General features: G+C 40.1%; 1 protein-coding gene across 1 annotated transcript in view; it reads left to right on the top strand.

The window, feature by feature from the left end:
- Positions 1-19,978, top strand: part of elmo1 (engulfment and cell motility 1 (ced-12 homolog, C. elegans)) — a gene marked incomplete in the record, with an annotated part of 88,357 nt that overhangs the window by 42,405 nt on the left and 25,974 nt on the right. Inside the window, 2 exon segments of the mRNA XM_046059017.1 lie at positions 1-86; positions 17,439-17,575. Of these exon segments, the coding sequence (XP_045914973.1) occupies positions 1-86; positions 17,439-17,575 (223 nt within the window).

Raw genomic sequence — 19,978 nt, 5'->3', positions numbered from 1 at the left:
AGAAGACAAGCACGAGTGTCCGTTTGGCCGCAGCAGTATCGAGCTGACCAAGATGCTCTGTGAGATTCTGAAAGTGGGCGAACTCCGTAAGTCTACATCAGCACCCCCCCCCCCCCACACACACACACACACACACACACACACATGGTGTACTGTTGCTGGCAGTTCTTCTACAACCTCGCTTCACTTCTGTTGCTCACAATAACTTCAGAATGAGCATATAGACAAAGAAATAGATGAGGGACTGCTTTACCCACAGAGGTGCATTTACCGTACTTGTGTGCACAAAAATACAAACATCCACACACACACATATTCACAAGTACACATTCCCCCCCTGTTAAGATGAAAGCAGCCATTATGCTCAGTAATTGTGCTGCTGGGAGTTCATTATTTAGTGATGCACCTCGCCCCCATTGAGCCCCTTTCAGTTTAATATACCGCCTCTGGGAGGCACACTGCGCAGAGAAAGAGATGCTGTGCCCACCTCCACTCCAAATTGATGTGCCCTTTTCATTTGTCTTTACTTGTTTAAATGGGCGAGTTGGTCTCAGTTCCGCTCCAGACTGACCCCTGCTGCTCCCTGTAGGGAGGGACATTCTTAGCTCAGTTAAAAACTGATGTGCCCTTTTCATCCGCTCATGTCTTTTTTTTTTTTTTTTTCATAGAGGATTTAGACTTGGCTGCAATGCAGGGTTATTCACCCTGTCTGCAAATTGCAGCAAGGACATTAGACTTTAGTGTCCAGTGTCCACATACTTATAGAAATGTCATCCAGATGGGTTTTTTTCTGTGCAGTGTTTTTCAGGGCTTTATTTTTATTCCGAGTGTCTAGTTTGATCTTCTCTCCTGTAGTCTTTCTTGGAAATATCACTTTGACCTCATTCATATCAAAATGCAGATTAAGCAAACACACTTGTCCCAAAATAGGGAAACATCTTTATCTCGAAGGCTTTTCTAAGCATGTAGTTGATGGCTTATGCAGCTAAATCCATAGGATGGATGCCAGGCCATCAGTATGAATAAGACTTACTTTTCTTTTTGAGAGACTTGCTTGCTCAAACAAATTGAACCAGAGCAAGTGCACGATTTCACTTAATATACTCAAAGGATATGAACAGACTATGCAACCTACAAATTCTGCCCCAACATATTGTGATCTGCCTTGTTTCAATGATAAATGTAACATTTTAACTTTTCCATAAGCAAATAGCATTTTCTGTTGTTATTAATATTATTGCTGTTGTTGTTATTAAAACTAACTTTGCGTTATGTTTTGACTATTGAGTGAGCTGGAGTTGAATCCTAGCAGTGACCTTGACTCGTAGTTCTCTGCCTTTTTATTCCCAGTGGCTATATATTGTCCTTTTTACTGAGGCTGTTAGCCCAGGAGACTAAACCTACTATTAATATTTATGATGTGGTACTGTGTATGTGTGTGTCTGTGTGCATAAAATGGGGGGACAGATCAGGTGAATGTATAACCTTCAGAGAATGACCTATCTGTATGAGATAACAGGACATACACCCACATGACAGGATTCCCATGTACACAAGTAGGTCATCTGTAAGCCCGTGGTTAAAAATGATATGCAAAGGCAATAAAATGAAACAAACTCCTTGCAGGAAATCACTGGGGACAGAAGGAAAGACAACTTTTTGATATATTTATGTTCACTGCGTCCCAAATCCTAATGTTGCCATCCGTCTCTGTCACAACTCCAGTAAATATTTGCACAGACTCGCAATCACAGAGCATTATACGCGTCTTATCCATGTCTTATCCTTATGGGAGAGGAAGCCAGTGTGTCCCAGAGTAGTCATAAGCTGCACTGCATCTTCTCTTGTAGAGAGTCAAGTGCATTTTCATACACACCCCATTAGCACTGCGTGTATTAACATGCATTAATGAATGTATGAGTAGGATGAATGTATCATGGGCCAGGCAGGTGTTGTAAATGCTTAGTGAGTAACGACCGGCCATTAGGAAAAGTCTGTGTGTGTGTGTGTGTGTGTGTGCCTGTGTGCATGTGTGTAATGTAGGTACATGAGCGTACGTTTTCCCAGAGGAAAGCAGGGAGAGAAATGTGTCTCAGCTCTACACCGACTGCCATCATTTAGTTGACCTTTCAACAGAGAAACAATGAAATACCTGACACTAATGAGGATGTTGGAGGGTGTGTCTGTGTCTTTGTAATGTTTTATCAGTTTTGATAGTGTGGTAATTGAGTCAGAATAATATTAGAAACAGTAGTGCATTATGTGTAACGATAACATTTCAAGCTGGGGGGGGGTTTTCCCCGTTCTAAAAATAAAGTCCATTAGCCTCAGCTGTACTTTGTGTTTAGTGCTAATTAACAACTAACATGCTAACATTAGATGGTGAACATGATAAGCATCATACCTGTTAAACATCAGTGTCTTTGCATTGTCAGCGAGCATGGTGTAGAATGCTGATGGGGGCAGCAGATGTAAAAAAGCCTTTTGGCTAATTCTGGCACATTATACATTTATTTATGTATTATTAGTGTGCATTGTTCCTGTTAAATAAACCTGGAATAAATAAATAAATGTTAGCATTTAACTGTGCATAACTACATCTTAGCAAGGCTGTAGATTCTAGACTTAGTCTTGTATCACTGACACTTAACAGCCTTTGTTTGAATCTTGTGAATAATCTTAAGCCTAAATGCTGCATGAGATGCAAAGCGTACTAGAGGTGATGTAGCTGTTGAGGTAGCTATAGCCCCTAAATGTTTTATGATGCAGAGCAAAACCGTGAAGCAAAGCTGCAGGTGGGAACTTCGTTAAAAGCAAACTAGAACACAAGCACTCAAATTCTCCTTTAAAAAGTCATCGTTGTTCCAGAAACAGTTTCTGTAAAATCAGTCCAACTCCCTAGTGCCAGGGGAAAAAAAGTTAATTTCAGCTGTATTTTAAATCCCCACCCCCCCTCTTCTTCACATCCCTTCGTGGATAAAGGCAGAAGAAAGAGACAGCAGATTAATGGTGACGGCGATGATGTTTTAGTGGCTCATTTGCTCTCTGAGTCTGTGTGAAATGCATGTATGGCTCTGACAGAGGCCAGACACACTCTTCTTGTTTTCTCACGGGGATGAAACACGGAGGGATTCTGGATTTGCCGGTAGCTGTTGAAGTTGCCTTTCTTCCCCACTCGCCTCTTCATGCTCTCTTTCTAGCTAATTTTTTTTCTAGCTTAATTTTTCTCTCTCTCTGAGTCTTTCTTTCAGGCTCCCACTTTTTATTTTCCTTCTCCGTGGGTCTAAAGAACATCTGTCCCTCTCAGACTTGTAATCCTTTCGCACGCTTTCATGCTCTGATTTTCTCTTTTTCTCTCTTTTTGACAAAAATGACACAAATATATGAGCAAGTAGCATCTTACGTTTTTTTTAAATAAAAGAGAAGCCACTCAAGAATCTCGCGTATGCCATTCAGTGCTCTTTCAGGTCAACGATTTCCTTCCATTCCACTTTTCCATTTAGTACTATCATCTTTTTAAAATGTTATGACATTTTCCCTTTAGGCTGTTGTTGAGATATTTTATTTCTATGCAGATGTGGACTTGAGAAAGGAAGCAAGGGAGCTTGTTTGGTTGAATCAGCTGTCAGTTCTGCTAGATTCTACATAATTCATAACACTCTCCAGCTGTCACTCTCTCTGTCCCCTCTCTGTTTCCGCTCTCTCTCACCTCCTTCCATTAATTCTACCCTCTCTCTCTCTCTCTCTCTCTCTCTCTCTCTCTCTCTCTCTCTCTCTCTCTCATGCATTTGTTTTTGCCGTGCTTCAGATCCTAAAAGATTAATTGTCCCGCCATGTTTCTCCTGGAACACTGGGCTTACTAGAATCTGTGTCTATGAGACGTCAAGCCATGCCTTTTTTAGACTTTCCTGTTTAAACTAACCCATGGAATATTTATGAAGTTATTTAGAAAGGGCCAGGCATGGTGAGTAATGGCCCTGCTTGGTGATTCACGGTGTGGCTTCTTGTTGCTGCGATGGAGAGCTGGGTGGTGAGCCGTGGCAGGTCCGGGCATGCATCACACACATGTTCACACACATGTTCACACACACACACACACACACACACACACACACAGGCAGGCAGGTCTGGGAAGGCTCCAGACTGACAGTCACATGATGTCCTTATATTTGTTAACTGTGTCTTCCATCAGAGGGCCATCAGACAAGGTGAGAACAAAGGGCCATGTTCAGCACCATAGACGGCTCCATAGTACATCTTGGCTCATGAGCGTAGGACTCCAACGCAATACATCATGTGGAATATTTGGATTGATTTTCTATTTAGGTGTATTTATTATATGTTGTCTCTTCTCAAGGACCGTATTAAGCTTCATATCTTCCTTTTCGGTTGCATAGTGATGAGCTTTGCATCAGAAAATGACAACCATTCAGAACTAAGAATGAAGCATTTTCTGTCCAAGCTGAGTGAGCTTAGTTTAGGTGCTGTGTATATAGTATTTTTAGATCAATTTGGTAGTCTCATATAAACAGATGTTTTTGTGTAATTAATATAAACAAATAAGATAAAGACTGACATGATTGACAGCAATAATCTTATGCCAATGATATCTTTGTTGCTAAAAACTAAAACCATATTTCCAGTAAACTCTGTTGTTCATAATGTGCATTTGAGGTGATTTGTTTTTATTTTTCCAAAAACCCAAAGATGTCTCATCACCTGACATTTGAAGGGAATCTAAATCTCAATATCTGCTGGACGAACAATAATGCAACTCGACAATAATCCTGTATTAATGAGTAATACTGGTCAAGAGCAGGTAACCAGCCTATCACTGTGTCCTATGTAGGCACTGCCGTGATATGTGTGTCACTTGGATGGCTGGGGTATGTGTGTATATAGTATGTCCAAACACAGCAGGTAGTCCAAACTCATTAACTGGACAACCCCCCCCCCTAATGACATTCCTGAGTTGCCCACTGTGCTGCGATAAAAACACACAACACACACACACACACACACGCACACCTGAGAAATGCCACAGTGTGAGATTGAAATGCTGTGATGTGTTTGGAAATAGTGTATCACTGAGATATAGTTTTTATATATACAAACGAACAGACATGGACTGTACACACTTGACATCACACGTCAAATGTGATGTCTGGGCGTGCAGTCATACATTGGGGTCGAAGAGTAAATAGCATTCGAAAATGTCATAGATTCTCGGACTTTGTAATAGGTTAAAATGTGCTAAAATGGTTCTAACTAAACAGGTAAAAAAATAGTTTAGCAACAGTTTAGCATCGCATTATCATATTTTGGGCACATGTACTTTAAATCTACTTGGAGATCTAGTTGCTTAATACTAACTAAGTAAGCATTTTTATATGTTTAAGAAAAGGTGCTCTAATGAAGTAGATGTTTTCCAGCCCAGGCACTCTAACATATGTACAGTCAAACATACATGACTTTCCTCAATCTTAACAAGGATGTGCATGGGAACTGAGATATGGAAGAAGAGAATTTAGCCAGATTGTGGTCAAATTATGATTCCATGGATCATAGAAGTGAGCGGACCTTAAGTTGCACGAATATGATTCATGTGGTGACATAAAAAAACTAAAGTGCTCTGTTGCTAGCAAGGCTATTTTGCTAACCTGAATCTTGTTTATTTAAATCTCCTGTATTGTTATAAAAAAAAAAAATCCTCTTTTGCTGGGGTGGGAGGGCATGAAGCTTTTTTGGCTTCTGAAGGGGGGGGGGGTGACAGAAAAAAGTTTGAGCACTCTGTAGTAGCCTAACTCAGCATGATTTCACGCACATGCAGCTGTAGTTTTGCATTATTTTTCAAATCTAAAAACATTCACCTTTTAAACCTATAGGGCAGTGGTCGTCAATAGGCGGCCCGCGGTCCAGAACCGGCCAGCCAGCAATAATATCGCGGCCAGATTGCTTTGATAGCAGAAATATGAATAAATTGATAGTGGCTGGTGCTGAAATAGATCTCGGTCATGACAGCTACAGTAACTAACACAATCTCTTCCTCTTAAGTGATTGTGGCTCTAAAATAAAAGCGTGAGAGTTTTTTGCAGCAATGCTTTATGTTTAGTTTATTGGAAGCTTTTACTTTGAAGAGTTCTGAAGGACATTCAAAAGAGCCTCTGGCTCGCTTGACACACCTCTAGGAAGAATGTAGAAAGTTGCGTGGCGCTGCGGAGAGCCCCCTGTTGCAGTAGTGCATGTGTCATGCATAATAGGCTATTCATCCAGCCATCCATCACGAACCGTTTTCCGTTGGCACCGAAGAGGAAGTGGGCGGAACAGGGACAGGAGATTGCGGAGTGACCGGACCGCTGCGGTCAGTCAGTGATCGTTTCCTCTGGCAGGATGGAGTCTGATGCTCCACATGATCCATGATAAGATTAATTTCAATAAAGCATGCTGTCAATATTTTAGAGACCCCCCAAAATATGACAAATAATGCTTTTTGGGGAGCTGATGTCTTATTAGGCTCCCCCCTAGTTCGCACCCTGTATGATTGGATCCCCCTGAATTTACTCAGGGAAATGAAAATAAGCATCCATAGGTTTATGAATGCGGATAAAACTCCGGGAAGCACACACACTGCAGCACATGCTTTATTATGAGCATGTGCAAAAGTGTCCTTATAATCAAGTAACAAGGGTAAAAAATATACACAGTTATTTGGAATCGATCATCCAACTTTCTTAACGGTAGTCCCGCACAGTATCGACTGAACTAAACATGGACATGAGTAAACAAGGATTTGAAATAATTTGACTTCGTGCTGGCCCGCCCTATAATGGCCTGAAAAATATTTGGCCCGATGCCAGACTTATTTGCCAACCCCTGCTATAGGGGGTTATTATTTCAAACTCAATATACTTCAGTATCACTTAAATAGTATTAATTACATTTCTGACCCACTGAGAGAGAGGTTTTTTTTCACACATGCTGACAAGTCATTACATTATCCAGTAATTAATGATCCATTAGCAGTGGTTGGGGCAAAATATGAACCAGATTTTTTACAGACTTTCTAAGAGGGTTACTTTTCTGTATATGTTCTTATCGCTGACCGTTCTTATTCAATGTTATGAAACATGAAGGACGGGCAGGCTGAACTATACAGTAGTGCATGAAATATACTTTTCATAATAGGTTTGTGTCCTGTCTCACTGATCATTTTCAGTGGGATCCCTCTGTAAGCAGTTGCTTCCACCAATAAAGTATCAGTGGGATGAGAATTTATGTCAGAGATCAAACATTAGTATGCTAACATTAGTGTTAGCTGAGCATTAGCTTGGAAACGGATCACATTCGAAATGACTTGTTAAGTCTCAAGGTTTTAGCCGCTAATCCCTCCTGTGAGTCTCCCTCCATGAATCATGAACGAAGTGGATGAGGAAAGGCCAAGCATAGAATTCCAAGTATCCCTCAAGTCGTGACATGAGGATCTATTTGGCAGTCAGCAACCATTTCACAAAGTTGTCAGTTGTAGCCTTGTGTCAAAGGGGGAGTGTTCTTCACGGTTTTCCACTTTGTAGCCTCAGGCATACACCAGCAAAAGGTCTTTAAATTGGAGTGCACAAATAACAGCAAACTTGACAGATGGGTGCTTGAGAATCTCAAGTTTTGACCATCCTTGGAATTTTTCAGACACTCCTGTCCCCTGTCAACTCTCAACGAACCTTAGTGGACTGAAGTGGCGCGGTGGATCAAACACGTTCCAGCCAATGACAGTGCTGCCACTCTCATTTTACTTGCATGTTTTCTCCAAGGTGCTCCTTGGATGTAATTTACCATTTCACCAGCCCGTCTCCCTCACTTACACCCTCAAAATTTTTCCCCCCCAGAAAGTATACAATGTGTTCTCAAAAAACTGAAGCTGTTTCCCTGAAAGGCCCCTTACTAGCAGATCTTGTCAAAGGAGAAATCAGACGGAACACTACCCACTAGATTTAAACACATACATGATTAAAGTCCTTTCTGAGAAAGCTTGTTTTCTGTAGGAACATTGCTTCTTATATATTTTTATGTATACCATTTTTGTAATAATAGTAATAATAGTAATAATTTTGTAATTCAAGTTTTTTATTTGAAATACAAGACATATTACAGTAAATCATTGAAGATACAGAACACAACAAATCTTGGCACATAAAAGTAGCTAATACAAATAAAATAAGACAAAACCAATGAAAATCAACAAAGTACAAATAAAGGTGTGAATTTCTTTATGCAAATTACAGATTGCCCAAATTGTTATTCCATCCTCAAAAGAGACAATGTCCATGATAAATCTTTACCATTCAGTAAAATGTAGGCTTTGACTTTGAACAATCCTTGAAGCAAATTCAAGTTGTTGTTGTTCATGTTTAGACTCAGTGGTCTCCTACTAAACACAGGAGAGGAGGGGAGTCTTGCAGCAGTTTATACCCACTATACCCAGAGCACTCCTTAAATGAAGGACATTGCATGCTTCATATACTATATATGACCCCAGGAAGACAAGTTGTGCTTTAGCCACAGCTAATGGGAATCCTAACAGATGAACAAAAAACTTCCAAATGTTACAGTATTATCATCCATGGGTCTACTTTTAACTGGTTTGTGATAATACCTGTGTGTAATTTTGTGTAAATTTTTCCACTGCATATCTAGATTTAGAATAGTTTATGCGAATGGACAGGCTGTGTTTGTGTGCTTTCATGCATGTGTGCGTGTGCACAAATGTGCGTGTAAGCTGGAGGATTTTCTGTGCTGTTATGATTAAACAATTCTGTTTCTGCATTCGGACAAAGTCAGACAGATTGTGCGTTTGTTTGTGTGAGCATGACTCACGCTGTCTGATTCGAGATTTCCCTTCAGAAAAATGTGGCAAGGGTGCATATTATAGTCCGTATCTTAGCCCCCATATCTGATGTATTGAGATGTGTTTTGTCTTTTTAATAAATGCAACGTGGGGCAGCTCTGACTTGAAACTCACAGCTAAATGCAGTTGCACAAGCCTGATTGTATTTGAGAAAATATGAGTGAAAGCAGATGTACTGTTAAATTTGTTGGATCCATGTCTCAGCCGAGAGCACTGATGGATTCTCTACGTGCCACATACCTCGGTCTCATTTCCCCCCCCTCCCCTTCTACTTTTCTGCTATCCCTCGTTCTCCCTCTGTCCTCTAATGTGTCTTGACCATTGTTGGGGACTCTGCATGCTAAAATGGTTTAGTTACGTAATTAGAAACCACAGAGGAAATAAGGCTTTGACTTTCCCCTGTTTTCATCTTCATCTAATCAGGGTTCTTCATATGCTTCGCTTCCTCCCTGAAATAAAATACTTGGTGTAAATAAACTCAAAATAAATGAAAACTAATTCAATACTGTGGACAAGCAGTAGTTTATTTTGTACTGCATTATACAACTCTTGCTATTCTTCTGGAGTCTTTATTTAATGATCATTAGGGAAGAGATACTCAAATTGGAAGGGAGAGTACAACCCAGCAGCCCTGATGGCGTGGCCCAAACATTAACAAATTTATAGTTTCACAGATTCTAAACTCTAAAATTTAATGTCTCTGGGTTTTTAAATGGCATTTTTGGCCCAGATTCTATCTTTACAGAGCTAGCAAGATGTTAATTTGCTTGTAAGCTAAGACATACAATGGTAATAGTATGACATAATTGCTGTTCCAGTGTTGTACCGTGTAGGGTAATCTTACCCACTCTTGAGTATGACATAAATTCAAAAAGATTTAATTTGCATTTGTCCCAATTAGAGCAGCACAGTCAATGAAAAAGATATTAAATTGATTTGGTTTGCTTTGATAAATGGCATTGCAAACCTTACAGTGTCTGTGTATCGATGTTGTGGTGTTGTCTGCTGTAGCATGAGAAGTATACAGTCAGCCTGCTAAGTCATCTAGCCAGCCGTGGTTTGCATCTCTGTGTACCTGCTGCCTTGGCATCCTGCGCACACACCAACAGTGACTGGACCAGAAAGATGGTGCTGACGTTGCTCGCTGGTCACACACACACACACACACACACACACACACACACACACACACACACACACACCCCTTGTCACAGTTGGACACCAGGGCATGCTGGTATTGTAATTAGAGTGAGGATGACACTTTTCACTGTGTATTCATCATGTGGCATAGCTGCAAGGTGACTCTGGGGTTTGTTTCGCTTACTTCGTGCACATTCGCGGACACACATACACGCAAACAAATACACACTGGACCTTGACAGATGTCAGGGTGGCATTCAGCCCTCACGTCTCCCTCTCTCTTTCTCCTGTCTCTCTCTCTCAGCACATTCACACAGCTGCACACACATACACTTTTAACACACACACATAGTCACCTCTCTCGTCTCCAGAATTCATTTATGTGGTGGCCAGTTGAGTAATTAGCTCCAAGTTGACGTCACAGAGCCATCACGTTGAATGGACCTAGATATGAGCGTGACAGGCGACAGCTGTCGCATACTCGGTCATGCTTGCGTTCACGAACACACAAACACATGAGCCGCACATTCACTTCAGGGAGATAACAATGACCCCTGACCTCAGCCCAGCCACACACTTCCCAGGAGATGGATGGATAGAGAGAAAAGGAGAAGAGAGCTCTGTACACCCTCTGAGTTGTCTTGCAGTCATAATGATATTGTGTGATGTTGTGGAACGTCGCTGTACCAATGTGTCTAATTTAGTCTGCAGCCAATGACCTGGAACCCCTCTCTGCCTCATGACGCATTCACATCTTATCGTTCAGCCCGTAATCACGAGCATCCAAGGTGGGGAAAACATAAGCCTTCCAAGTTGTAATTCCAACTCCTAAAGATTGTGAATTTCATCATCTTCAACATCTCCCACTTAGCTAAAAGAGTTACGTAAGTGTCAACAAAGTTTTGCAAAATGGCTACCATTGCTGGCAGGTACATCTAACTAAAATCCAATTTTAACACTAATACAGTCAATTCAGCTCATTTAAAAAAACAAAAGAAGGCTATATTAAAGGATGTGACTACAAGGCATAAAGATGCATGAACATTTATTCTACTGACATTGTTTGAATACAGCAGTAGTGTGGACAAGAGATTCTGGTTCTTCACAGTTTAACTTGAAAGCGAATACCTCAGGTCCCTGTCTCCTGAACAGGTTTCTTGACCCTTGAACAGATAACTTTAATTCTGAACTCTTTGTTTACTCAAGAGAGGCCTGGCAATATGATAGCAGTGTGAGTGTAGAGTAGTGCTATAATAAACTGTATATTAGTCAAAGATTAAATTATGATAAATAATTTAAATCTCAGGGCGGCACGGTGGTGCGGTGGTTAGCACTGTCGCCTCACAGCAAGAAGGTCGTGGGTTCAAACCCTGGTTGCCCCGGCCTTTCTGTGTGGAGTTTGCATGTTCTCTCCGGGTGCTCCGGCTTCCTCCCACCGTCCAAAAACATGCAGGCTAGGTTGATTGGTTACCCTAAATTGTCCTTAGGTGTGAGCGTGAGTGGTTGTTCGTCTATGTGTGGCCCTTCGATGGACTGGCGACCTGGAAACATGTTGAAGATGATGAATCAAAGAAAAATAACAGATAAACAGACAATAAAAAATAGTTTCAGCCTCATTGTGACACTCTTTAACTAGCTCGTGTGTCATGTCCAGGGGGAAGTTGTGTAGTAGTTCTTATACTATCTCTGAGCAGGGGGACATATAGACATTTTTGTGTCACAAAAACAAAGGCAACCAATTGTACCACCAAATCATATCTATTTGTCATGATTGTGCTGTGACATATGGTCCCAAAGTATTGCACCAACATCAAGTTCTGCTGATCCATGTGGTCTGGCATAACCTAAACTGGTCATCAGGGTGTCTTGTTACCTTCTTTATGGGTGGCACAGGCACTGAACATCTGGCTGTGCAGATGGATGAAAATCATACAGGACAAAGAAAACTCATTATAGCTCATTTTCCATCCATCTAAGTTGTCTGCTATGCGGACCCATATGCTTGGCCAAAAAGAGTCATAAATCGTGATTTAAATTGATAGAAAGGTCATATCTACCCTGCTGTTTCGCAGCGTGACATCCAGCTACAGAGTTTGTGAGGGGGTGTGTGTGTCCCTGGCAGTGTGATTTCCATCCATCCAAAAGTGTCAGACTTGATCTGTCCTGTCGTCCTCCCCATTTCCATGATCATGTTCACCTGCCTTTAGGAGAGAAGGCTGTTTCTCAGTGAAGGAAGGAAGAACAAATGTGTTTATTTTTTCTTATTTCAAATAACTGTTATATAAAAAGTATTGGGAAATCAGAGCGCTCCTCATCCTAATTAGGTCATCCTCACTGGTAGTATTAGCCTATGAGGGGAAAGACTACAGCTTGGGAGTTTTTTTATATTTGAATGTGAGAGGAGTGAAATAGTTTAGTGACCAAATAAGTTGTGGGAAATTTAAGGTATTTTTTTAATACATGTGTTGAAAGTAAACAATGGCAAATTATTTCGTTAACTTTCGATCAATAAACTGAAGTGAAATATCTCCACGAGGGCTTTTTCCTATTGGTGAGTCGCTAACCTCCTCCAAAAACGAGAGTCACAAGTATACAACGAGTAAAAGGAGTCTGTTTAAACAATCTGCACGTCCAGCCGATCAAACCAACTACACCTAAAGCAGCTGCAGCCGGAGGCTCCGCTAGTAAAATCAACTGATCGATCAGTGACAAGTGATGTGAATAGCAAATAAAAATGTACAGAGAAGTGTTAAATGATACCAATAGATGAAACCAACAGAAAGCCAAGCTTGTGGTGATAAACGTGCAACAGTGAACGAACATAACTGAGACCGCAGCCTAAGGTGAGCGGCCTTTTTTATAGGCTACAGTTTATGGTGCAGGCACATAACAAAAAATAGCCGTGCTTTTCTCTTTCTTTCAGTGTTTTGTTTGCCTGTTTGGCTTCAAGCAAAACCATACAAATAGTCATTTTCTGCTGCGATCTGGTTACAAAAAGTATTGATTGAAGTACTGGTTTGACTGGAGACATTTCGATTCTACTCGCTACAGGGCTGTTTCGGTCGATAACATCGAGTAGCGATACCCATCCCTCATCATCACTGACAAATGTTGACGTGTATTGTTGTGGATCTATAAATCTATATACATTGAACTGTAGGTGTGTTGTTTGAAAAAAGTGTACATGCCATGGACACTATTTTAGTCATACCATCATGAGAATGTTTGAGGGCACTATATAGTGTGTAAATTTTACACTTGGTATTCAGGCTCTCAGACATAATGACTGACAGTAAATAGTGAAGTATATAGTTAATAATTTTGGTTACAGGAGCAGCTATTGAGGGCATTTTTGTCCTGAACTTGTGTTAGCTTCATCCCTTGGTATGGGTACGTGATAAAAGTCAGTTACATATCTCTTACTTTTAATTTCTGTTCTTTCAATCATGGATATGCTCACAGCATCACTGCTAAAGACACAATAGCTTTTAATAGAAATGTGTGTTGTCCAGAGCCCTTAATGTGAAGACAGTGATGACAATTTGTGGTGTTGACAGTAGTTTCCTAATGGTTCCCTGTTGTCAGTTTTATGCGCAAACACACACACATATACACACACACCCGGCCTCAGATTAAGGTCGTGTGCAGCCTAACGATTTGGGGCAAGAGTAGCGAGGGGCTTGGGGTTTCTTCTCTTTTCTTTCTTCAATACAGACCTTGAGTACAGCCAATCCAGCTACTAAGCCCCCATCAGTCAGTGTGATGGGTGGTTCAGTGTTTTATTGTATAGCAGATGTTTTTTTTTCATCACTGTAGCTTCAGTGTCAGTCAGAATAATGCTGAAGCATCGCTCTGGTACATAAGACCCAAAGCCGGTTTAAGGCAAGCAAGGCTTAAAGCAATAGTTACCTAATCACAGTAACATGACTTTGCACTCACACAGTGCCATGTCCGTTCAGGCGGATCATTTTAAGTGCATTTTTGCAGTGGTGAGAATGATTCAGTTGTGACATTTCAGCTAGCTGGAAAGCAGCTGCAATGCTGAAAAAAGGAAGTATTATATTAAACTGTTGATCTTATTGTCCTCCATGTGGACTATTCTTCAGAAAACACTATAAATTGAAACAGCTGATAAGTCTTAGAAGCTCTGTGAAATTTACTGCAGTCTGTTAGTATTAGGATACTATTGGTTTACTCTGTATCAGTGCATTAAATTTGAAATGGAACAGAAACTATGAGATGAAAGTGCTGACTTCCAGCTTTAGTTTGAGAGTGTTTGCATCCACATTTAATGGACCAATGTAGAAAGCGTAGCCCTTCTTAAACAAACCCTCAAGGGTAAAAAAGTAACATCTACGAGTCATTTGAAATGTAGTGTGATGGAGTAGAATGAAAACTATGGAAAACGCTGTCCTAATACAGATACAATATGTGTTCAAGACTATAGTTTAATTTTTCCCATAGAATGACACCCCAGCCTATTCACCTCAGGAGTCTGCTAAAATGTGAGCAGCTGCACCCAGATTTCCCCCTCTTAAATGATTTCCTCAGCCTGGATGGATTATGTTTGTTTGATGAAATATTCAGAGATCCACACTTTAGGTAAGTTGGCAATAAGAGTATTACAATGCAGAACATTGTTTGTGAACTATTTCAAGCATCAACACACTATAGTGTTCTTGTTGTTTTTTGCCTCATCGCTGTGCTGCTTTAGGTCCTGCTGAGCCCTGCGAGAGGTAATAAAACTGTCTGCAACTCAGCACGCCTTGCAAAACCTCGAGATGGAGAAATTTCTGCAGAGCCACATGAGACTGCTCACTGTCCGTATCTTCCAAATAAGCCTTGACATGTAATTCGACTCACCTTGCCACCTCAGGGCTTTGTTGGCCTATCAATAAACAGCCCATTTAGCTCAGGGGTCACTCCAAACTTCAACCTGCCCAACAACTTTTACCAGTTGGTCAGAAAGGGTATTTGAATAAGGAAGAGATTTTATTTTTTCAATTCATCCTTTTTTCTGGCCCTCAGGGCAATGTACTGTTGACAAGGCAGCCAGTCAGCATCTGTTTTGGCTCACCTCCATTAGATTCCTGATTGACTACAGACACCGGTAGCACATCACCCCCTCCCCCAGATTTCTCCAACTCACCCCACCCCCCTTTAACTCCCATCCATCGCTCCAAATCAAGGCTTAGGTCACTGTGTCCGAGGCCTGCGGGCATCACTCATTATACTGTGAAGTTTCAATTGCTGCTTGACCCCTTCCATCCAATTTCTTGTGGTTGCTTGTGGTGGGCCAGTGCCCCTGCTGCTCTGCTCTGAAACTCTCTAAATGAACCAACCTTTGGCTCAAGGCCGCCACTCATCTCAGCAAGACGACAAGAGGGAGATGAATTTAGTTCAAATGAATGTCAAGCCTTGATATTCTACCTCCTGGTTAATACGTTTTGAGCACTCAGGAGCCCTAGCTTTTCCTCTTTCTCATTCTTAGTTCAAACCCACTCTCACACAAATAGTGGGGATTGAAATTCTCTAGTACATTGCTAATCAGGAAAATAAACCACCCCTGGCTTCGAAACATGAAAAATCTTAACTTAAGCTGTAGGAACAGTGTTAGCTGGTCAATGTCCCCAGGGATATTTTGTGTTTGAAGTTAAGGAGCAGCTACATTTTCAATAACACATACAGCCTTCCTTCGTTGGGGAACTGTATCTCATTCTCAGTGGTTGTTGCTGTGAAATTACCTATGAACACATCAACTTCCTGACATGTCCTTAATATAGAAATGAGAAAATTCATCCCAGGCCTGTTAGATTATCTCCTATGAACAGTCTGTCACACCTCATATAACTCCTTTACTTCTGGAAAATGCCATATTTATAACATGAATCTAGCACGCAGAAGCTTGAGGAGTTGTTCTTTGACGCTAAAGTGCCAGAATGATCATGTATGATCATCAAACAGTCGTGTCACTTTTGAACATTTCTGCAGCAGTTATTTGATGACTTCATCTTTAACATTTTCTAGCAAAGTGATGTTTTCTTGCAGTGGCCGTGTGTGTGTGGGCCGCTTGTCCCTGTTGTTGTGCATTAGTCAGGTGTTCAGGTCCAGGCAAGGGGCCACATTCCTTCAGGCCCAATTACATATTTATAAATTGAAGGCCACCACATGGCATGAATCGTTCAACAGAGGAGAAAAGTAAAAAGTAAATGGACCTTTTCTGGGCAACTGGCTGATTTTTTTTATCGATGTGTCGTGTATGTGGACATGCAGGATCAGACTTATTGGGATTAGATTGAGTGAGCTCTGATTAATGCAGTGCAGTAGTAAATTCAAACAAAAAATCCAGTCTATGGTCAGAGTCACTGATACGGTATGTGTATTAAGGAATAGTTTGATATTTTGGAAAATAAGCCTTTTCATTGCCTTGCTGTGAGTTAGATGAGAAGATGGATAACACTCATGTCAGCATAAGCTGGAGCCAGCAGTTACCTTAGTTTAACTGGAAGCAGTGGGAACCAGCTAGCCTGGCTCTGTAAAACCACAGCTTCTCATTTTTGTACAAACTGCAGCAGGATATAAAGTGTTAATCAGATAGTTTTAGAAGGTGTAGGGGCAATTTGTCCTCAAATCAGACTAAAATAACAAAAAATAAAAAAAAACTCAAAATCAAATGGCCACTGAGGCACCTGAGGAACGAATCTTATGCAGGGAAAAGTCCACTGTCCAGGCAAGCATAGTGTTTATGCAGTTTATTTCCATTTTAAGCAAGCAAACGATCAAATGGCAAAAGCATAGCTAACACACTTCCTATAAAGGTTAACAGTTTTTTTTTACTGGAAGCAATTGTAAAACTGTGAAAATAATACATGGCAACAAATTCAATGATAGTGCATGAACTTCACAGCCTACATAAGCCAATAGATTTTGCGGGAAATCCGATCCAATTTCTTCACATAGGAAGAAGCATACAGGCTGTCATAGACAACCAAGATTGTAGGTAAATGGTTAATTTTTATGTGAGGTTACAACCTCGTCACAAATAGGCAAAAAAAATGTATTTGTGTCATTTAAAAACTACATATAGCCCCTTTAAACTACAACTTCTATGGAACCTAGCAACATAATGTTCAACTGAAACCAATTGCTGGTGACAGAATAGCTTACCCATTACTTTGTAAATAATTTTATAGTAGTACTAAATACCTAAAAATAATTTTAGTCTAGGTAATTACTGCACCTATTAGAGCATTCATGGCACTATATTACAGTTGTTTATGACTTAAATGCAAAGTAATTTGTCTTATGTGAAATAAAATGGATTGCTGTCAATAACAGGCTTCATTCACTGGTATCAGCTTTCATTTGAACCACTGCTTTATCTCTGTTGTGTCCACAGCCAGTGAAAACTGCCACGACTTCCACCCCATGTTCTTCACCCACGATCGCTCCTTCGAGGAATTCTTCTGCATCTGCATCCAGCTGCTCAACAAAACCTGGAAGGAGATGAGAGCCACAAGTGAAGACTTCAACAAGGTACACTGTGTGTGTGTGTGTGTGTGTGTGTGTTTGGGAGATGGGAGAATGAGATGAATAAAATACATCACTTGTCCCGTTTGCATGGAATATCCTTATTGTAACTAGGTTTTGGGTTTGTATTGTATTCACACTGGAAAAGTGCACTTAATGCCGTTATGCTTGCTAAATTTCTGTGATTTTTGAGTGTGTTGTTGATAGACAACTTTTTTTCAAACTGGCAGTAGCTTTTTCAAAGTCCCTGTTTGTTTTTTTTATAATTTAAAGTTGATTTGGGATGCAGCTCATGTCTTTGGCTAATTAAAAAACATTAAAAGAACTGATCTCATGAAGATACAACATCATAATAATTCATGTCATTCATTTCTTCTGAAATACAAAATGTGACATCTGCTGTTAGCAGTCCCAGCCAGAAGGTGATAGTAATGAGGTGTTCATGACAGATATTGTATGTTGTGTATTCAATTGAGCATCAGATGTAGCGGTCAACAGATGCTTTGTCCCTTTTCCCTGATTTGTCAAACTAATTATAATTATCTTATGGAGTCAAACACCAAACACACTGATACAAGCTACAAGTTACTCTGTGTCCAAGTCACTGTTTACACAGTGTTTTTTTCGTTGTCCAGATCCTCCGCTCATATTTACTGGCATTGAAAGGTTTTTAGCGCACCTCTCACCTCTACATTTGCTCTGCAGTTACTCTCCCCTTGGTCTCTTATGTCACACTGTAATTGCTAATTCAGCCGCCAGCATCCCCAAATTTACAAGAGTTCGCACATCGTATTTTTGTGTTTGTGAATGTAGCGATGGTTCATGTGCATAAATGAAGTGACGCTGGAATTGCATCATCCACTGTTATTTCGTAAGTCGGCAGTGTGGGTTTCATAAGCCAGTCTGTCATTACAAACAGAGGTTGGTGCTCGGATGCAAGGTTTTGAGTAAAGTCTAGCTCTCAACTAACTGAGTGATATGAAAAATGTATTTGTTGTTATTGTTGTTTTTGTGACTTTGTACAGCATCTTGATCTTCTGCACAAGGATATAAATAAAGAATCATAACATACTGTAGTCAAGATGAAAATCAGACAAATCTAGTCATCCTCTGTAGCCGTTGTTGAATAAATGTTAATTCCAATCTATTGAAGTCCTCAACACCATCTGTGTATTTACATTTTCCACTAAAGTGGAAGTTGTAGAGTAACTTCTGAGCATGATTTTATCCTTGGTTTTATGAATTCAGAGCTGGAAAAAAGGAGATTTTCAGTGTGATAATTTGTCATTTCTGTTTGTCTGATGATCTAAATGTAATAATGAACTTAAACTTTTAGTTTATTTAATGATAGAGATGGTCGCATCAACCCTGGAATATCTAATAGGCTTGGAATGACTTGAATCTTGGGGGGAGAGAATTCAACACGCATATCGTACTAACACCTTTCCTAGGAAGCAATCTTATTATCAAATCCCATCCTTCACATCCCTCCCTTGAAGGCAAGAGTCGGTTTCGATTGAGTTGGGATAGATAATGCTTCCCTTCCTTCTCCCCACTTCCCTCCCCGACCTCATCTTTCATCACACTGTACCTTGGGAGAAATTCAGCAGCAGCTTGTCGATAGCAAGTCTGTTTGGTCTCAAGGGCTTCCTATCAGCTAAATGGTGCATGTGGTGCTCGACGCTTCCAGCCTCTAATGCAGAGTCTCAGTTTGTATCCGCTATGAACTTAGAAATACACTCTCAAGACATCAGCCACTCTGATGATGCCTGAAAGCTGTCATTTTTTACCCAATTCTGTCAACAAGAAACTGAGTTGTTTATCTGTAACTGAAACAGTCACTGACTGCACATTTCATAAAGGAAAATGTCTAGGAGATGGAGAGGAAGTAAGGTGTCCCAAAAACGCACACTGTAAGGGGTAGCTCAATGTAAATCCCACTAAATCCTGAACATCATCATGAGCAAGTAACAATGAAAAAAATACTTTAAAGTTAAAGTGCTTTATGGGGTAAGTAAAGCAAGTAAATAAATAAGGGAATAAAGGAACATGCAAATCACAAAAAATTTAATTTAGATACAAATCCAAATAGGCAGATAGATATAGAGATATGTGTATATATGTGTGTGTGTGTGTGTGTGTGTATGTATGTATATATATATATATATATATATGTATGTATGTGTGTATATATATATGTGTGTATATATATGTATATGTGTGTGTATATGTATATATATGTATATGTTTATATGTATATATATGTATATATGTATATGTGTATATATATATATGTGTATATATATATATATGTGTATATATATATATATATGTATATGTGTGTATATATATATATATATATATATATATATATATATGTATATGTGTATATGTATATATGTGTGTGTG

Source organism: Micropterus dolomieu, linkage group LG09 (genome assembly GCF_021292245.1).
Source record: "Micropterus dolomieu isolate WLL.071019.BEF.003 ecotype Adirondacks linkage group LG09, ASM2129224v1, whole genome shotgun sequence".
Classification (NCBI taxonomy): Eukaryota; Metazoa; Chordata; class Actinopteri; order Centrarchiformes; family Centrarchidae; genus Micropterus; species Micropterus dolomieu.
This window is presented reverse-complemented; position numbering and strand designations above follow the sequence as displayed.